Source organism: Sus scrofa, chromosome 4, assembly GCF_000003025.6.
Source record: "Sus scrofa isolate TJ Tabasco breed Duroc chromosome 4, Sscrofa11.1, whole genome shotgun sequence".
Taxonomy (NCBI): domain Eukaryota; kingdom Metazoa; phylum Chordata; class Mammalia; order Artiodactyla; family Suidae; genus Sus; species Sus scrofa.
This window is the reverse complement of record NC_010446.5, coordinates 124,913,439-124,931,940: the sequence shown is the minus strand read 5'-3', so window position 1 is coordinate 124,931,940 and position 18,502 is coordinate 124,913,439. Positions and strand designations below refer to the sequence as shown.

The following is an 18,502-nucleotide window of genomic DNA, read 5'->3' as shown; positions in this document are numbered from 1 at the left end:
GGCAATGCCAGTTCCATAACCTACTGGGTAAGCCAGGAATCGAACCCACATCCTCATGGATACCAGTCGGGTTCTTAACCTCCTGCGCCACAACAGGAACTCCTGTCATGACACATTTTTTTCAAGAGAGGAACCTGATAAAAATGGTAGCATAGTTTTACCCACGTTAAATGGTTCAGAAATACATAACTACTTCAGTAAACATGTCATTTGATCTTGAAAAGACCTGTAGTTTGTTTGTAGACGTGGGTGTCAGAAGAGTTGGAGCTTGTGAATTCCTGTGAATTGGTGGAAGGAGGCTATTAAGGACATAGATACGGTAGATGTTCTCACAGGAAACTCGAGACCCCTGTATCCGAGAACAGAGTGCTTGCCACTTACAGAGCGTCTCAGCTCCAGTGCCCAACCCCCAGTCCCCCCGAGGCTGGGTGGAGACGGCCCGGTGTTACCTCCGTGCACGTGCGGTGGCCTTGCACCGGAGGAGAGGAAACCAACATTCTGAGACCTCTGTCGGCTGCTGGGACCTGCTGATCCTTCTCTGCGGAGAGAGCAGGACCTTTACTTTGGAGGGTAGATAAATCTTTGTCCGGGGAGGGGACGGTAGCTTCACGCCCTGGAGTATAATGAAATGGTTTTGAGGGGAGGGTACTTTCTGAAGCATCCCATGATCTCTAACTTCCGTGGCATGTTTGTTTGTTGTTTAATCATCACATTCGCCAGCGCTCTGCTCAGAAAGGCCAGACCACACGGAAACACAAAAAAAGTGGCCGCCTGGAGTTCCTGTTGTGGCTCAGCACTAACGAACCCGACGAGTATCCATGAGGATGTGGGTTTGATCCCTGGCCCTGCTCAGTGCATTAAGAATCTGGTGTTGCCATGAGCTATGGTGTAGGTTGCAGACACGGCCCGGATCTGGTGTTGCTGTGGCTGGGGTGTAGGCCAGCAGCTGTAGCTCCAATTTGGCCCCTAGCCTGGGAACTTCCATATGCCACAGGTGTGGTCCTAAAAAAAGAAAAAGAAAAAGAAAATGGCCTCCCAACAATTGTTATCTGAAATCAGATGGAAATTTGTAACACCAGAAACGGATGGGGGCCCGTGAACTGAGGTATGGTAGATGTTTAGGTGTTTGTGTGTGCTTTGTGTGGTCTTATGTGGCTCAGTTCAGCTGGGTGCAGTTTTTTGGCGTTGATCTAGTGTTTCTTGTGGATTAACCTGCATCAAGCAAAGGAACAACTCTCATTGTGCCCAAATTATTCCCTAATACAGCAGATCAAATGCATGTTTTCAAAACAGATGTTATAGTTGAACAAGTGTATATGAAAATACTAACTAAAGGTTTTTATTACTGATGTTTAGTGCAACAACAGTGAAAACAAACTGACTTAAGCTCAGATCTCTTTTGCATGTGTTCACCGTATCTCCTTATGGTGAACGAATGAATGCCCATTCTAGGTTGGAGGTAGGTCTTTTTGTGTGTTTTATCTCATTTAGTCTCAACCCTAAGAAGTAAGTTGTTACAGACTGATTTTGTAGATGCGGACTCTAAGACGCAGAGAGTGTCAGGGCCTTTCCCAGGGCTATATAGACAGTGCAGTTGGCAAAGCTGGTATTAGAAACCCATTTTCCTGCCTCTCGTCTAGAGCTCTGCCATGGCCCCACAGCAGCCTATTAAAGCAGCCAAGCAGTTGTGAGTGGAAGTGAAAAGGGCTCATTTACTCCTCAACCCCTTGCCTTTCAACTGCTTTATGTCCATCACTCCATGGAAACCCCCTCGTGTCCACCAGTTTAAAAGACACTTGTGTGTCCACGTTTTGTCTGTCCTTTGCAGTCTTCCATGCGGTCAGCGCCACCCCCTTGACCCTTCCTCTGTCTTCACTGGTGCTGTGCACTCTTGATTCTCCCTCTTGGCCACTCCTTAGTCTCCTTCACTGGTACTTTCAGTTTCACAAAGAAATGAGATTCAAGGGAGTTCCCGTAGTGGCTCAGCAGGTAAAGAACCCAAACGGTATCCATAAGGATGTCGATTTGATCCCTGGCCTTGCTTAGTGGGTTAAGGATCCGGCGTTGCCGTGAGCTGTGGCATGGGTCGCAGACGTGGCTAGGATCCGGTGTGGCTGTGGCGGTGGTGTAGACCAGCAGCTGTAGCTCTGATTCGACCCCTAGCCTGGGAACCTCCACATGCCTCAGGTATGGCCCTAAAAAGACAAAAAAGTTAGCAAGAAAAGAAAAGAAAGGAAAGGAGATTCAAGACAGTGGTGATATGATTGAGGCTTAGGTATTGTCTTAGGCTAAACGAGGGGAAGGGGTTTGGAGCTGCTCGGTAGGAGAAGCCAGTTTCGGGAGGAGAGGGAGGAAATGTGTGGTGAACAAGGGTTGTCTGATTACGCAGCTAGAAGTCAAGCGAAGAGTAGTTTCTTTCATGTAAGGAGGTGTCTTTCCAAATGGAAATTTCCTTTACAAAAGGGAAAATGTGTGCTTTTATTTTTAGGCAGTTAGGGACGTAAATAGCTTTTCCTGCATCTGCTAGTTCTCACGTACCTTTAGCTCAAAATAATCCTCATGCCAAAGTGGCATGTTTTGGGGTGACATATCCCGGTGCCCTTCACTACCCACACTCGAGTTTAGAGACTGCAGATGCAGGCGCTCCCATGATTACCTCCTACAAGGTTCAATAATTGGCTCGAATGACTCACAGAACTCAGGAAAACATCTCTCGTGTTTACCTGTTTATTATAAACGATAGAACTCAGGACCAGCCAGGTGCAAATGCAAAAGATGCCTAGGACGAGGCAGGGAGTGGGTGGCGGGTATACAGAACAAACAGCCGTGCCCGCTCAGGGTGTGCCACCTTCCTAGCATGTCAGTGTTCACCACCCCAGTAGCTCCCTGAATCTCATTGTTCCAGAGTTTTTATAACTCAGTCTACAGCCTACTTGCCCTTCCTAAAGGTTGGGGGTGGTAGTGGGCTGAAAGTTCCCACTCTCTAATCACGTTTGTTCTTTTTGGTGACCAGCCCCCATCATGACGCTATTTAGGGGCCCTACCCTGAGTCACCACATTAGCATAAGCTCAGGTGTGGTTGAAAATGGCTAGTTATGAATATCAAAAGACACTCCTATAATTTAGGAAATTTCGTGAGTTTTAGGAGCACTGTGCCAGGAACAAGGGAAAAAACCCAAATATATGTATCTTTTTTGGACCGCCCTGATATAAGTTCAGGAGGCTATGTGAGAACATAAATGTGAGTTGAGATGGGTAATCACCTATCAAGTTACTTTGATGGTCTTTCGAAAATTTCTAGATTTTCCCCTTTGTGTCAAAGATTATACTCTGATCTTTGAATTATCAAAATGAAGACTGTGTCTCCTGAATATCTCCCGTTAATTTAGGTGCTCTAAATCTTCTATAGGAATATGTAGAAATAGTATCTTCCTCCTTCGCCTGCTTTATACCCATTGGAGTTTTAAGTTTTTCCTTGAAAAATCTTTATTAGCTAGTCTTCGATTCATTAATTTATTCAACAAACATTTATTGAGGATCTATGGGTCAGGACTATTCTGAGTCTAAGGGATACTTTAAAGTGGACTTCCAGCCCTTTTGGAACTTAGCTTCTGTTTAGAGACGGTAAGGTGAGGGTGGAGATAGACAATAAACGTAATAAAGAAGTTAGAAGGTGACATGTTGTGGTAAAGTAGGGCAGAGAAGAGGGGGTGGGGAGTGCTAGTGATCGTGGGACTTCAAGGTGTCTTCACGGAGATAGAAGGCAAAGCCTCTGGCCAAGACGAAAATGACCAGACCCTTGAATTGCCCCGCCCTTTCAGTGTAATGCCCCTCCCCCACCTGGAGCAACCTGCCCCCTAACAGGAAAGGTATGTGGCCCACTCCTCACCCTGCCCCTATAGGGGCCTTACATGCCCCCAACCAACGAGCAAGTGCGTCGTAAGCCCCCTCTTTAGGTGTGCTGCCAGACTTCTCCTCTCTCTGGCCGTTGAAACTGACAGGACCCTGCTCGCAGGGTCGGCCCTCCCCGAGTATCAGGAAGTCATCTCTCTGTGCTAGTGATAGAATGTGTTCCAGAACGATAGAATAGATAGAATTGCAGTTTCCTTGGTCCCCACCCTGCCACAAGCGTGGTAGCAGCAGGCATGTTACAGATTTACTGAGTGGAGGTACATTTTCAGAGAGAGAGCGCGCGCACGTGCATGCCCAGGGTAAGACGAGGGCCCACCTTGCTTTACCATCATTTTTATATCCCCGCGCCACAGACCTGAGTGGAGGCCTGATTTCTCCTGCCCCAGCCCCTGTGCTGTGCGTAAGGGCTGAGTGTTGTTTCATCTCTGTATGGGGCGTATTTGATCTTCTGATTGGTTTTGGACAAGGTGCCTTATTTGCATGGGGAACAGGTTCTAGAGTGGTGAGGTGAGGAATGGGTGCCAACCCCTTCCCAAGCCCAGGCTGCTCAAGGTAGGGGAAGAGGCATGACAATGAGACATGGCCAGGCTCGAAGGGGACTTGAAGCCTGTAACATTAGCAGCGTCTCTTTTCTCAATAAACTCTTCTTTCTTTTCACCCACTATGAATCTGGAAAATTCTTTTTCCAAGCTGTGAGTGTGGACCACGTCAGTGATGGGAACCGCAATTCTAGACGGGTGGTCATTGTCAGCCTCCTTCAAGAGGTGATGTTTACGCAAAGATTTGAATGTAGTAAGGAAGCGAGCCAAGTGGATACCTGGACACGAGTGTTCAAGGCAGAAGAAACAGCGGTGTGGACGTCCTAACGTGGGAGATAACTTGCCACCTGGAGGAATGAGAGGGAGAGTTCGGTGTAGAAAGAGCCAAGGAGGAGACAGTGAGATGAGAGAGGTAGTGAGGAGCCGGGTGTGGGGCTTGGTCAGTCATTGTAAGACTGGCTTTTACTCCCACAGAAATGGAGAGACCATATTGTTTTGAACTGGGACGGGCTGTGGTCTGAATTTTGCTTTAAAAACATACCTCTGAATGAACAGTTAAAAGTAGGCTGTGGGAGGTTTAAGAGGTGGAGACCTGTTGGGAAGTTACTGCGGAAATCCGGATGAGAGATGGTGGGGGCTTGGATGAGGGTGGTAGCAGTGGGGGTTCTGAGTAGTGGTTGGATTCTGGATTTCTCTTGATAGTAGAGGCGAGACTGGCATTCTGGGTTATAAATATATAAATATATAAATATATAATATATATATAAATATATAAATTTTATATAAATATATAATTTTATTTTATATAATATATAAATTTGTACATTGGTAGTTCTCTTTTATATATTTATAGTTTTATATTTCTCTTCCCATTGCCCAAATTGTGACTCTTTTAAAGTAGATCGTTCTTAAAGTGTTTATTTTCCATACCTCTCTATATTGTGTTTAGTACTAAACTCATGTAGTAAATACTCTATAAATCCCATTGATTTTTAGCTGAGTTTCTGTTGGTTTGCAGATCATCCTAGCCATAAACTCATGAATGGGAATAGGAAGAAATTAGGTAGTGAAAAAGAATATCAAAGTTGGAAAATTTTCTAGCTTTGTCGACGTTCATGAAGTGGTTTGAATTTTAGTGTATAATTTTGTGATATTGCCTGTATTTAAATGCGCATATGTATATTTAAAGTTATATCTATACTTAAATAGAAGTTAGAAATATATATTTCACAGCAGGAAGTGTAGATGATTTTAAAGTTTAATTTTATTTTATTTGAATTTGCCCCTTAAATATTCCAGCCACTGTTACTCTCTTTCAGTAGCTAATTGAGATAACTGTGTGGAAAACCATTTTGCTAGCACTAGAATTCAGAAAATTTGGAATATATGTAATATTATAATAAATTTTTTAGTCTTGTTTTTCTCTTTTAAAGATATTTATGACTTGGAGCCTGCATCTGAATTGGGAGAAGATTTCCTGAAACTTTACCAGAAACGGTGTTGCCCAGATATTGATATTTACGTTGACGGAAAGCGTTTTAAAGCTCACAGGTATGTGATTAATCTGGTGTCTTGTGGTGACAGTGAAGGGTAAAGGGTGGCTGTCTTTTTCCAGCACAGTGATTTTCAAGCTCTGATTCCTGTAGGCCACAAGGGTTCCAGGGCGAGGCCTCAGGAGGTCTCTGATAGCAGAGGCGTTTGGGCATCAGACAGGGATTTCTGCCTGCAGCCTCACTTATGCACAGGTGACCCTGCCCGGACAGGTGCCCCTGTTCAGCAGGAGCAGATCTGTGCTGCGGGTTGCGCGTGAACCTGAAATTTCATTAGAAGAAAATAGACTCTTGCCTAAAATAGCTTTGAAAGCCACTGTCACAAAAAATGTAATTAAGCGCAGTTTTTAATTTCACAGGCATTGTGTTATTGAAAATGATTATTTCTACATGAATGACGTGTATTTTCTCTGAATGCGTTTTGGCTCCAAGTCTTTGATTCAAAATAGATGAGTCTCATGAATAGCATTGATTAGGAGGTTTAATATTTCAATGTACTTTTTAAAAACCATTATTCTGCTGCAGAATTGGGTCGCTTAGACATTCCAGGCTTTGAGAGCTTAAATTAAAGCCTTCTGCCTGTTTTGGTCAGGCTCTTTTTTGCAAGTAACTGAGACTGCTTTAAAAACATTTAATAAGAAATACAGATTTTCTGTTGGAATTGAAAGGGGAGAGGTACAGCTGGGCCTCACAATAGACTAGATTTGGAAGGAGAAAACTGAGGAGCCCAGAGAGTTCTCCCCGCGTGTCTCTTTGTGTTTCCAATAGAATGTTCAGTTATTCTGGTGCTGCTGGAGAGGAAGAACCAGACTGCAGTGTCCACAGTCAGTCTGTGGGTTCAAGGGTGCACAGCCCTTAGTGAAATCAGCAGTGGGTTTAGATTACAGAAATCCACCAAACCAAATAAAGTGATGTTTGTGCTCTCAGAAGCCATACTGGTTTTGCCAGTTAATTGATTATCGTACATTTGTAAACCCCAGTAGGATTGCCAGCTCTGTAGACTGCCGTTCAGAATTCGAACTTTTCTAAATATGTGCATGTACACATTTTCTTATTTTTATGAAATCTGCATTGTGAATAGTGAAAGAGAGTGTAATACAGATTGAGGAATATATTTTCCAAATCTTGAGTATGTATTTACTGATACCATGAGTATGTATTCGGGAATATAGGTATCACCAAAGGCTGTGTGTGTGCACACGCACGGGTGTGCCTTTCTTGCTTTTTGGTTAAAAAATAAAACACAATTTTATTTTTTAAATTACTTTGATTTTGTTTTCTTGAAACCGTATGAGCATCCTACCAAAGTTCTACCTAACGGAGCCTAAGGCTGTTGTCATACGGGGAAAGCAGGACTCTGTGACCATTTGCAATATGTCCTCACACAGTGTCTGCATTTGGCTTCTCCCTGTGTGCTGCCTGACGGTGGGCTTTTTTGGAGCTGTATCCTGAATATTAGGTTTGTATTTTAGGACAGCTCTTGCTTGCATTTCTGGCTTATTTTGTCCACCCAGCCATAACCATTAAATTTATATTCACTAGAAAGGCCATTTCCTGAGACTCTGTTTCCGGAAGATCTGGCTTACGTTTACCTTGTTGTTAGTGCCCTTATGTGAGTTAAAATGGCAAACCAAGGTCACCCTCCTGGTCCAGACTTAAACCGCTCTCTGTTTAGTCGCTATTAATTTTATTCATCAGGTCAGAGAAGGTTATGTCAGTAGCTCAGAAAGCGGAGGCATAAGTCATTTTATTGTGCTGTATTGTGCTTCACAGGTAGCGTGTTTTTGACAAATTCCAGGTTCGGGGCGACTCTGCATCGAGGAAGTGTATCAGCACTGCTTTTTCAACAGCATTGGCTCACTTCCTGTCTCTGTCACGTTCTAGTAATTGTTGCAGTATTTCAGACTTTTTCATTCTTACATTTGTTGGGGTGTCTATGGTCTGTGATCTTTGGTGTTACTGCTACAACTGGCTGAAGGCTCAGATGATGGTTGGCATTTTTTAGCAATAAAGTCTTTTTAAATTAAGGCATATGCATAATGCTGTTGCACACTGGGCTATAGTATAGTGTGAACATGACTTTTGTATGCACTGGGAAACCAAAAAAATTCATGGGACTCGTTTACTGTGGTAGTCTGGAACCAGAGCCCACGATGTCTCCGAGGCAGGTCTGTCTGTACTCATGCGATGTAATCTGAAGCCCAGCATCAGAACTTTCTGCGCTACTTCTTGCTCTAGACGACCAGTGCCAGCACGTAGTCCAGTGGTGTGGCTAAGGTCCGTTTGTAAAATGGCTGCTTGAATTTTTTAATTGTATTTAATGAGCAATGCAAACGCAGAGACCAGCATTTATGGTCCGAATTATGTTCAGTTTAGGTCTCAAATTTTAGAACAGTTTGTCAGTTTAAAGTACAAATTGATGTGGTAAATAGGTATTTTCCTTCCTTCCTTCCCTCCCTCTCTTCTTCCTTTCTTCCTTCCTTTCTTTCTTTTCTTTTCTTTCATCCATTTACTGTCTTTCTCTCATGGTCAAGCTCTTTCCTCAAAAATATCCCTGGTTGGAGTTCCCGTCGTGGCGCAGTGGATAAGAAATCCGACTAAGAACCATGAGGTTGCGGGTTCGATCCCTGGCCTTGCTCAGTGGGTTAACGTAATGATCTGGCGTTGCCGTGAGCTGTGGTGTGGGTTGCAGACGTGGCTCAGATCCCACATTGCTGTGGCTCTGGCATAGGCTGGTGGCTACAGCTCCCATTTGACACCTAGCCTGGGAACCTCCATGTGTCGCGGGAGGGGCCCAAGAAATGGCAAAAAGACAAAAAACAAAAACAAAAACAAAAACCCTGGTCTTCCAAGATTATGTCTTCCATGGCTAGTTACTCTGTCCAGCCTTTACCTTGACCCCTGGCCCAATACCTGGAACCCTTTATATGCTGCAAGACAGTCTGATGCCAATCATTTGCTTGAGGTGGCACGACTAAGCCAGAGACGTTGTCTATAACTGAATAGTTGGGAGGATGTGAACTCTGTGTGTAGCCTGTCTGCCTGGGTTTGAATTCCAGCTCCACCAACGTTAGCTCTGGGAACTCGGGAAGTCATCTAACCATTCTGTGCTCCTGCATCCTCAGCGAGGATGGAGATGATCATAGCAGCCATCTGATAGGGTGATTATGAGGATGCAGTTACATAGCAGCCATCTGATAGGGTGGTTATGAGGATGCAGTTACATAGCAGCCATCTGATAGGGTGATTATGAGGATGCAGTTACATAGCAGCCATCTGATAGGGTGATTATGAGGATGCAGTTACATAGCAGCCATCTGATAGGGTGGTTATGAGGATGCAGTTACTTGCCGTATTTAAAGCACTTTGAACAGTGCCCGGCACACAGTTAAGTACCATCTCAGTGTTCGCCGTCATCATCCAGGTGACGGGCCTCTGAGGCGAGCTTTTGTGTGGCTGGTGGCCACAGCCTGCATGCCCATTCCTTATACGGGACAAGTCGAGAAACGTGATTTGAATCCGTTGCATTTCTCTCCGATCCAAGAAGGCGTGGGATAGTAGTGGGCCTCCAGGGAAAGTCACGTTTACAGCACTGGTGTGCCTCTGCCCAGGCCTTTCACTCACCAAAGCATAACTTCATTGTTCCTACATCTTTGTTCTTGCTTATCTCCAGTATTTCTGCTCAAAGGAGAAACAAGCTCATTTTACGTGGGGGGAGAGAGGTTATAATAAAAGGAGCCATTAGAGCTGGTGGATCCCGTCGGATAGTTAGTTGCGGCCTTTCTGAGTGTGGCTTCCTGGGGTTCTCCAGCGCCGGGGCCCCTGCTCTCGTGGACTCTGTGACGGTCCTGCCTCACCTGCTCTCCGTCACCAGGTGGATACCGTCTGTGAATGGGGCCGTCCTGTCAGCTTCAGCCTGCCTCTGTGTGTATTGTCTAATCTAGGAAGAAGCATGTGCGTGCCTCTTCGGCCTCCTCTTGTAGCAGATGTTGGCAGTATGGCCCAGAGTCGGCCAGTGGCTTCTTTTTGTATAAAACAACAGAAAACAAAAGAGAGTATGCAACAGGGGCCCGAAAAGCCTCGTGTTTACAATCCGGCCCTTTATAGAAAACGTTTGTTGTCCCCATCTTACTAGGACTGCCAGGAAGCTTTAATGACATAATGATAATAAAATTCCAAATTACCATGCAGTAAAGTGGGTTACTAACATCTTAATTATTAATTACTTTATTAGTGATTGTGGTCAACCCTGTCCACTTGAAAGGTTTAAAGTAAAAATTAGATGTGCGGTAAATATAGAGAAAAGGGGTGAGATTTGGGGGGCCTTGCAGGAGGTTGCGATGGGGCCCGAAAGCCTGCTGGGTGTCTGGAAGGGAACAAACCACCCAGAGTAGAAGCTCTTTAAGCGAACTTGACTAAACCTGCTCTTCAGAGGTTTTCTGTAGATCGTGCTGACATTTGAGGCAGAACTCTCGAGGCTGGGAGGCCATTCTCTAGTAAACCTACCACGTTGCCGTTCCTGAAATCGAGTTTGTCTCCTAAGAGTCACTTGCGTTTATTCCCAAACCTCTTTGATGCCTTTGAATTTATTCCTTTGACGGCATGTCTTAATGACGCATCGTATAAACCCGTGATACACGAAGTGTGAGAAGAATTGCTGTTCCAGCGAAGACCAAAGTGGAAAGACTGACAAGGGAGAGTCTCTTTCACAACTGCTATCGAATTCAGTATGGATGAAATAATATAAAAGTTTGAGGGGAAGTTATAAAAATCTTAAATGATTCTGTACTTCAGATTGCTTCATAAAAGTTTTAAATTTCTTCACTTTAGAGAAGTTTGAACTGGAAATCATTTTCAGTGTTTATGGGTGTAGTTTTTGCAAGAAGTATGAGGCTCCAATCAGCGAACCCACATTAAAAAAATTAAGATTGGCCTTATGGTCAAAGATTTGTGAATGAATGCATATTTATTTTATTTTAATGGCTGTACCCGCGGTATATGGAAGTTCTCAGGCCAGGGGCTGAATCAGAGCTGTAGCTGTAGCATATGCCACAGCCACGGCAACACCAAATCCAAGCCGCATCTGCACCCTGCTCTGTAGCTTGCAGCAATGCCAGATCCTTAACCCACTGTGCCACCAGAAAACTCATATAACTCACTTTTTAACTTAGGAAAGGCTAGTCTTATTAAAGCTATAGTCAGTGTATGTTAAAAGGGATGCTTCGAGTTCCCATTGTGGCTCAGTGGAAATGAATCTGACTAGGAACCATGAGGTTGCGGGTTCAATCCCTGGCCTCACTCAGTGGGTTAAGGATCCAGCATTACTGTGAGCTGTGGTGTAGGTCACAGATGCAACTCGGATCTAGCATTCCTGTGGCTGTGGCATAGGCCAGTGGCTATAGCTCCTATTCTGCCCCGACCCTGGGAACCTCCATATCCCCTGGGTGCAGCCCTAAAAAAAAGACCCCAAAAGGGGGGGGGGTGTACCTTTTTTCAAGTTAGGTTTTCTAAAACATTTCCAAAGAAATGGAATGGTTAATAGTGACAGCTCCAAAAAGTTTGGATTCACTGCTCTGGGTCTAACCCTTATTCATTTATGTGGAACTAAAGGGGAAAAAAGAATTCTTGGAGCAAGAGTACTTGAACAAATAGACGGAGTGAAAAATTCTTTATTTAGAGTTCCTCTGAGTAATTCAGGCCATCGTTCTGCCTGGAGTAGTGAATCTAGTTCAGTTAACCTCAGGAAGCGGTGACTGGCAGTGAACGCGAAAGCAAGACCGAGGGAGAAACTAGGGCATCTCTGCAGAGCCAGAAGCAGCCTCGTCAGTTGAGGTTAAATTCAGTCAAAAGGAGAAGAGAGTTTTCGGCATGTTAGAAAATGAAAAATCCAGCAAAGGTTTTTAAAACACCATGCGATGTGCAGCATCATTTTTTAAATTGAGGCTCGTCCCTGCATTAAATAGGAATGTTTTCTAAGTTTCTGTCTTAAGGGCAGGATAGCTGTTCAAGCCACAGATACTCTTAGTCATATTTAGATGGAAATCATAGCACACTGCGTTCAGTTCAAGCCTTCCATACCCTTGACTGATTTTTCGATCTGCTTTTGTTCTGGTAATTCCTGAGAAGAATGTTCAGGTCTCCAAGTATAATCGTAAACTTGTCTGTTTCTCCTTTCAGTTCTATCAATTTTTGCGTCATATATTTTGAAGATTTATTATTTGGTACACACACGTTTAGGAGTGCTATTTCTTGATGAATTGACCCCCTTCTCGTTGTGAAATATTATTTTCCCCAAGCAGTATTCCTTGTTGTGAAGTCTTTGGTCTGATGTTAACAGAGCCACTCCAGCTTGCTTGCTTGTTTTCTTTCTTTTTACAGCCGCACTTGTGGCATATGGAAATGCTCAGGTCGGGAGTCAGATTGGAGCTGCAGCTGTGGCCTGCACCACAGACACGGCAACACCAGATTCGAGGTGCTCGCTGAGCCACTGAGCGAGGCCAAGGATTGAATGCACATCCTCACAGAGACCATATCAAGTTTTCAGGAGACTATGTCAGGCTCTTAACCTGCTGAGCCACAATGGGAACTCTTTTGCTTTCTTTTTAATTGAGGTCTAATTGACATATAGCATTATAGCACTTTAGTTTCAGGCGTATAACATACGGAAATGAGTATCACAATAAGTCTAGTTAGCATCCCAGTCCAGCTTTCTTACGTTAGAGTTTATATGGGCTTTTTCCATCTTTTTGAGACAGGGGGAAGGGAGCAGGGCACAAGCTTTAAAAGAATGAAATAGCTTTTGAGGATATGACAGAAACTGGTTAGAACCTTCCAGGCTGAAGATGGTGGAAGATCTGACTTCCAGCCTCATTGTACATTCATTGTAATGCATTAGCCAGCCAACGGACACACCTGCAGCTGCCATGACAGTGCCAAGGGTGGCCAGAAAAGCCAAAAAGTGGGCAGTGGCCATGTTCCTCCCACTCGTTAGCAAATGAAATTCCCCAGCCCATAAAAGCTAACCACCCCCACTGCCCAGCGCTGCTCTCGCCTTTGGAGACAGACCCACATTCTGCCTATGGCATGTGTATGTCTCTAAATAAACTCGCTTTCTCTTTTTTGTGGCTCAGTCTTCAGTTATTTCCTGCGGGAAGCCAAGGACCCTCACTTGGCAGCTCACCCCGGGAACGCGCTCGCGGCCTCCGGAACGTGCCCATCTCTCACACCTCACTCCCTACGCCTTTACCTTCAGCCTCTCTGAGTCTTTATGTTTAAAATGGGTTTAACATTCATTTCTTGAAGACAGCATGTAGTTGTGTCATGCTCTTTTACTATCTGGTCTCATAATCTCTCCTTTTAATTGGGGAAGTTAGGGTACTTATGGTGATGTAGTTATTAATGTTATTGGGATTTCAGCCTAGCATTTGCTACTTGTTTTCATTTTTTATTTGTTCCCTTCTTCCTTTTTTTCCTTATTAAACGATTTTTATTTTTTCCATTATAGCTGGTTTACAGTATTCTGTCAGTTTTCTACTGTACAGCAAGGTGACTCAGTCACACAGACATTCTTTTCTCTCACATTATCGTGCTCCATCGTAGGAGACTAGATATAGTTCCCGGTGCTGTATATAGCAGGATCTCATTGCTTATCCACTCCAAACTTTTTCTTCGTATCAACCGAGTTAAAATTTTCAAAGTTTCAGTTTATCTCCACTCTTGGCATATTAGCTATCTTGTTTTGTGTTTTTGTGATTGCTCTAGGATTTACAATATGCATTGTTATCTTATTGTCATTTACCTTCAATTAATGTCACACACCCTCATTCATATGTATTGTTAGTACCTTACCCCTCTTCTGTCCTTTGTGCTCTTGCTATCATACATTTCACTTCTATATATATTCAAAATTATAATTGTAATTATTTTTTAAACAGTTCTATTAAGTAATTTTTGGAGTTCCCATTGTGGCTCAGTCGTTAACAAACCCGACTAGTATCCACTAGGATGCAGGTTTGATCCTTGGCCTCACTCAGTGGATTAAGGATCCGCCACAGCAGCACCGGATCGGGGCCATGTCTGCGACCTACACCACAGCTCATGGCAACACTGTATCCTTAACCCACTGAGTGAGGCCAGGGATCAAAACCACATCCTCATGGATCCTAGTTGGGTACAGTAACCACTGAGCCACGATGGGAGCTCCTTCTCGGCTTTTGTTTGCCTAGAAGAGTCTTCATTTAGCTTCCATATTTGAAAGATATTTTTGCTGGATACTAAATTATAATTGGGCAATTTTTCATTTCTTTCAGTGCTTTAACAATGTAATTTCATTGTTGTTCTGACTTGCATTTTCTCTGACAAGAAGCCTTTGATCATATGTAGCTTTGCTTGTATTTGATGTGCCTTCTTTCTTTGGCTGCTTTGTAATTTTTTTCTCTGTACTTAGTTTTCAACAATTTGATTATGATATACTTTGCTCTTTTGTTTATCCTGATTGTGGTTTATTGAGCTTCTTAGTGGGTTTGTTGTTTTTATGAAATTTAGAAATTTTATAGCTATTATTTTTAGAAATTGTCTTGCTCTCCTCTTTCTGTTCCATATAGGACTCCAATTATGTTATGTTAGCCCAATAGCTTGCTTAAGCTATTTTTTTTTTTTTTCGGTCTTTTTGCCTTTTCTGGGGCTGCTCCCATGGCATATGGAGGTTCCCAGGCTAGGGGTCCAGTCAGAGTTGTAGCTGCCAGCCTACGCCAGAGCCACAGCAGCACAGGATCCGAGCCGCATCTGCAACCTACACCACAGCTCACGGCAACGCCGGATCCTTAACCCACTGAGCAAGGGCAGGGATCGAACCCGCAACCTCATGGTTCCTAGTCGGATTCGTTAACCACTGCGCCACGACAGGAACTCCTTAAGCTTTTCTTTTTCCTAATTTATTTTTTACTCCTGTCTTTTTTTTTTTTTTTCTTTTTAGGGTCGCATGTGCAGCTTATGGAAGTTCCCAGGCTAGGGGTTGAATCGGAGCTGCAGCTGCTGGCCTATGCCACAGCCACAGCAATACCAGATCCTTAACCTACTGAACAAGGCCAGGGCTCAAACCTGCGTCTTCAGGCATACTAGTCAGGTTCATTACCACTGAGCCATGACAGGAATTCCCTCCCTCTGTCTTATGTGGATAATTTGTGTTGCTATGTCCACAGGCACACTGACCTTTTCTTTTTTGACAACTAATCTTTTAAGTCCATTCATAATTGTTTTCCATTTCAGAGAGTGTGTATTTCATCTCTAGAAGTTCAGTCTGAGTTTTTTAAAAATCTTCATCTCTCTCTATGTTCCTTATTAAAAATATCCTTGAACATATCTATGATAGCTTTTTAAAATGCTTTGTCAGCTAACTCCATCATTTCTTTCATTTCTGGGTCTATTTCTATTGACTAATTTTTCTCCTGGTTATAGTTCATGTTTTGCTACTTCACATACCTGGTAATTTTTTTATTAGATGCTAGACTTTATGAATATTATGCTATTGAGTATTTGAATGTTGCTGTCTCTCTTTAAAAGGTGTTGAAGTTTGGAGTTCCCTAGTAGATCAGCAGGTTAAGGATCTGGCATTGTCACTGCCGTGGCTGTAGCATGGGTTTGATCCCTGGCCTGGGAACTTCACATGCTGTGGGTCTGGCCAAAAAAAAAAAAAAAAAGTGTTGATGTTTGTTTTAATAGGTGATTAAGTTACTGTGGATCATCTTTATCTTTTTTATATTTGTTTTTAGCCAATCTAGGGTGGCTCCAGAGTAGCCTTTACTCGGAAGGGTGTATGGTTCTTCCACTGAGGTATGACCTTCTGGGATTTGGGATCAGTATTCAGGTCCTGGCTGGCAGGACCTGAATGTCTGGCAGCCCAGAATGAACAGGCTTATAAGCTCCCTGGCCTTTATTCTTTGCAAGGCTTTATGGAATTTCACCCTATGTCTGCTCAGATTATATGCAGACAAAGGCTCAGGGGGTTCCCTCCTCTAATTTTTGGAGCTCTTTTTCTTCGTAACTTCCTCTTCTGTTGTACTATGTCCCATGCAGTCCAGTTGACTCATTTTCCTGTGCGCCCACATTTGATTTCTCAACTCAGCAAGATAGCAGGCTCTGCCGGTGTTTGTCTCCCTATGACATGATCTCCTTGTTCCCTGGAAGAAGTATTTTGACTGTAGGTAGGGCTTACCTGATTTGTTTTCTTTCTCTTAGGGGTCAGAGTCCCATACTGCCTTTTTTTCAGCGTCATATTTCATTCACTTTTCTACTTGTTCATGGAGGTTAGGCCAGTCCCATAACCGTTATCTATCATGGGTCAGAGCAGAATCCCTCCTTTTTTTCATAATTTATTTTATTTTTTCAAACAGTTTTAAATTTACAGAAAAATCAGATTTACAGAGAATTCTCATATGTCCCCACAGTCACGTCCCCTATTATCAACATCTTATGTGTATGTCTTAGTATCGTACATTTGTTACAATTAAAGACCCAATGTTGGAGTTCCCTTTGTCGTGCAGCAGAAAGCAAATCCGACTAGGAACCATGAGGTTGCGGGTTTGATCCCTGGCCTTACTCAGTGGGTTCAGGATCCGGCATTGCCGTGAGCTGTGGTGTAGGTTGCAGATGTGGCTGGGATCTGGCATTGCTGTGGCTCAGGCTTAGGCCTGAAGCTACAGCTCCGATTCGACCCCTAGCCTGGGAACCTTCATAGGTGGCGGGTGCAGCCCTAAAAGGACAAAACAAAAACAAACAAAAAAACAAAGACCCAATATTAAGACATTGTTATTAACTAAAGACCATATTCCTTAGTTTTTTGCCTAATGTCCTTTTTCTTTTCATTCTTTCTTTTTTTTGTGTCTTTTTTTTTTTTTTTGTCTTTTTGGGGCCGCACCTGCAGCATATGGCAGCTCCCAGGCTCGGGTCCAATAGCAATATTGAGCATCGTTTCACATGCCTCTTGGTCATCTGTAAGTCTTTGCAGAAACATCCACGTCTTCTGCCCATTTATCCATTGAGTTGTTTGTTTTCTTGTTACTGAGCTTATGATCTGTTTGTATATTTTGGAAATTAAGCTCCTGCTGGTTGCATTCTTTGCAAATATTTTCTCCCAGTCATAGGTTTTGTTTTTATCTTGTTGATGGTTTCCTTTGCTGTGCAAAAGTGTGATTAGGTCCCATTTGTTTATTTTTGCTTTTATTTCTGTTGCTTTGGGAGACTGACTGACCTAAGAAAACCATCTGTACAGTTTATGGTAGAGAAAGTTTTCCTTTGTTCTTTTCTAGGCGTTTGATGGTGTCATGTCCTATGTTTAAGTCTTTAAGCCATTTGGGTTTACTTTTTGTGTATGATGTGAAGGAGTGTTCTGATTTCATTGATTTGCATGGACTGTCCAGCTTGTCCAGCACCACTTGCTGAAGAGAGTGTCTTCTCTCCAGTGTTTATTCTTGCCTCCTTGGTTATAGAACAATTGACCGTAGGTATGTGGCTTTGTTTCCAGGCTCTCTGTTCCGTTCCACTGATCTGTACGTCTGCTCGTGTGCCAATGCAACACCGTTTTGATTACTGTAGTTTTCTATTATTGTCTGAAATCTGGACGGGTTATGCCTCCAGCTTTGTTCTTTTTCCTTAGGGTTTCTTTAGAAATTCTGGGTCTCTGTGGTTCCACATAAATTTTAGGATTACTTGTTCTAGCTCTGTGAAAAATGACATGGGTAATTTGATAGAGATTGCATTAAATCTGCATATTGCTTTGGATATTATAGCTATTTTAATGTTATTCTTCCAATCCAAAAACATAGATATATTTCCATGTCCTTTAATTTTCTTATTAAATGTTTTATAGTGTATGTAAGGTCATTCCTTAGGTATTTTATTTTTTTCGGTTAGGTTTATTCTTAGGTTTTTTGGAGTTTTTTTGGGATTTTTTTGTTGTTGTTTTTTTGTTTTTTTTTGGGTTTTTTTTGGCTGCAGTGTACAGCAGCTTGATGTGTGCTCTCAGTTCCCAGACCAGGGATTGAACCCGGGCTGCAGCAATGAAATCACTGAATTCTAACCAGTAGGCCACCAGGGAACTCCTTTAATGGTTTTGTTGTTGTTGTTGTTGTTGTCTTTTTTTTTTTTTTTTTTTTTTTTCTTCATTTTTAGGGCCGAACCCCTGGCATATGAAGGTTCCCAGGCTAGGGGTCCAATCAGAGCTATAGCCGCTGGCCTACACCAGAGCCACAGCAATGTGGGATCCGAGCCACATCTGCAACCTACACCACAGCTCACGGCAACACCAGATTCTTAACCCACTGAGTGAGGCCAGGGATCGAACCTGCGTCCTCATGGATTCTAGTCAGGTTTGTTAACCGAGCCACCACAACAGGAACTCCCTTAATGTGGTTTTTAACAGGGTTTTTTTTTTTTTTTTTTTCACTCTTTCTTTCTTTTTTTTTTTTTTTTTTTTTTGTCTTTTTAGGGCTGCACCTGCAGCAT

The 18,502-nt window shown here is 43.2% G+C and overlaps 1 protein-coding gene across 6 annotated transcripts in view; it reads left to right on the top strand.

Annotated features, from left to right (window-relative positions):
• Positions 1-18,502, top strand: part of KIAA1107 (KIAA1107 ortholog) — a 91,150-nt gene that overhangs the window by 18,480 nt on the left and 54,168 nt on the right. For 4 of the 6 annotated variants that reach the window (XM_021090240.1, XM_021090241.1, XM_021090239.1 and 1 more), the window contains exon 4: positions 5,885-6,002. In XM_021090240.1, coding sequence (XP_020945899.1) covers positions 5,885-6,002 — 118 coding nt within the window. Of the gene's footprint in view, positions 1-945; positions 1,106-2,147; positions 4,864-5,884; positions 6,003-18,502 lie in introns of those variants that run through there. The other 2 variants (XM_021090242.1, XM_021090243.1) reach the window with 2 other exon arrangements.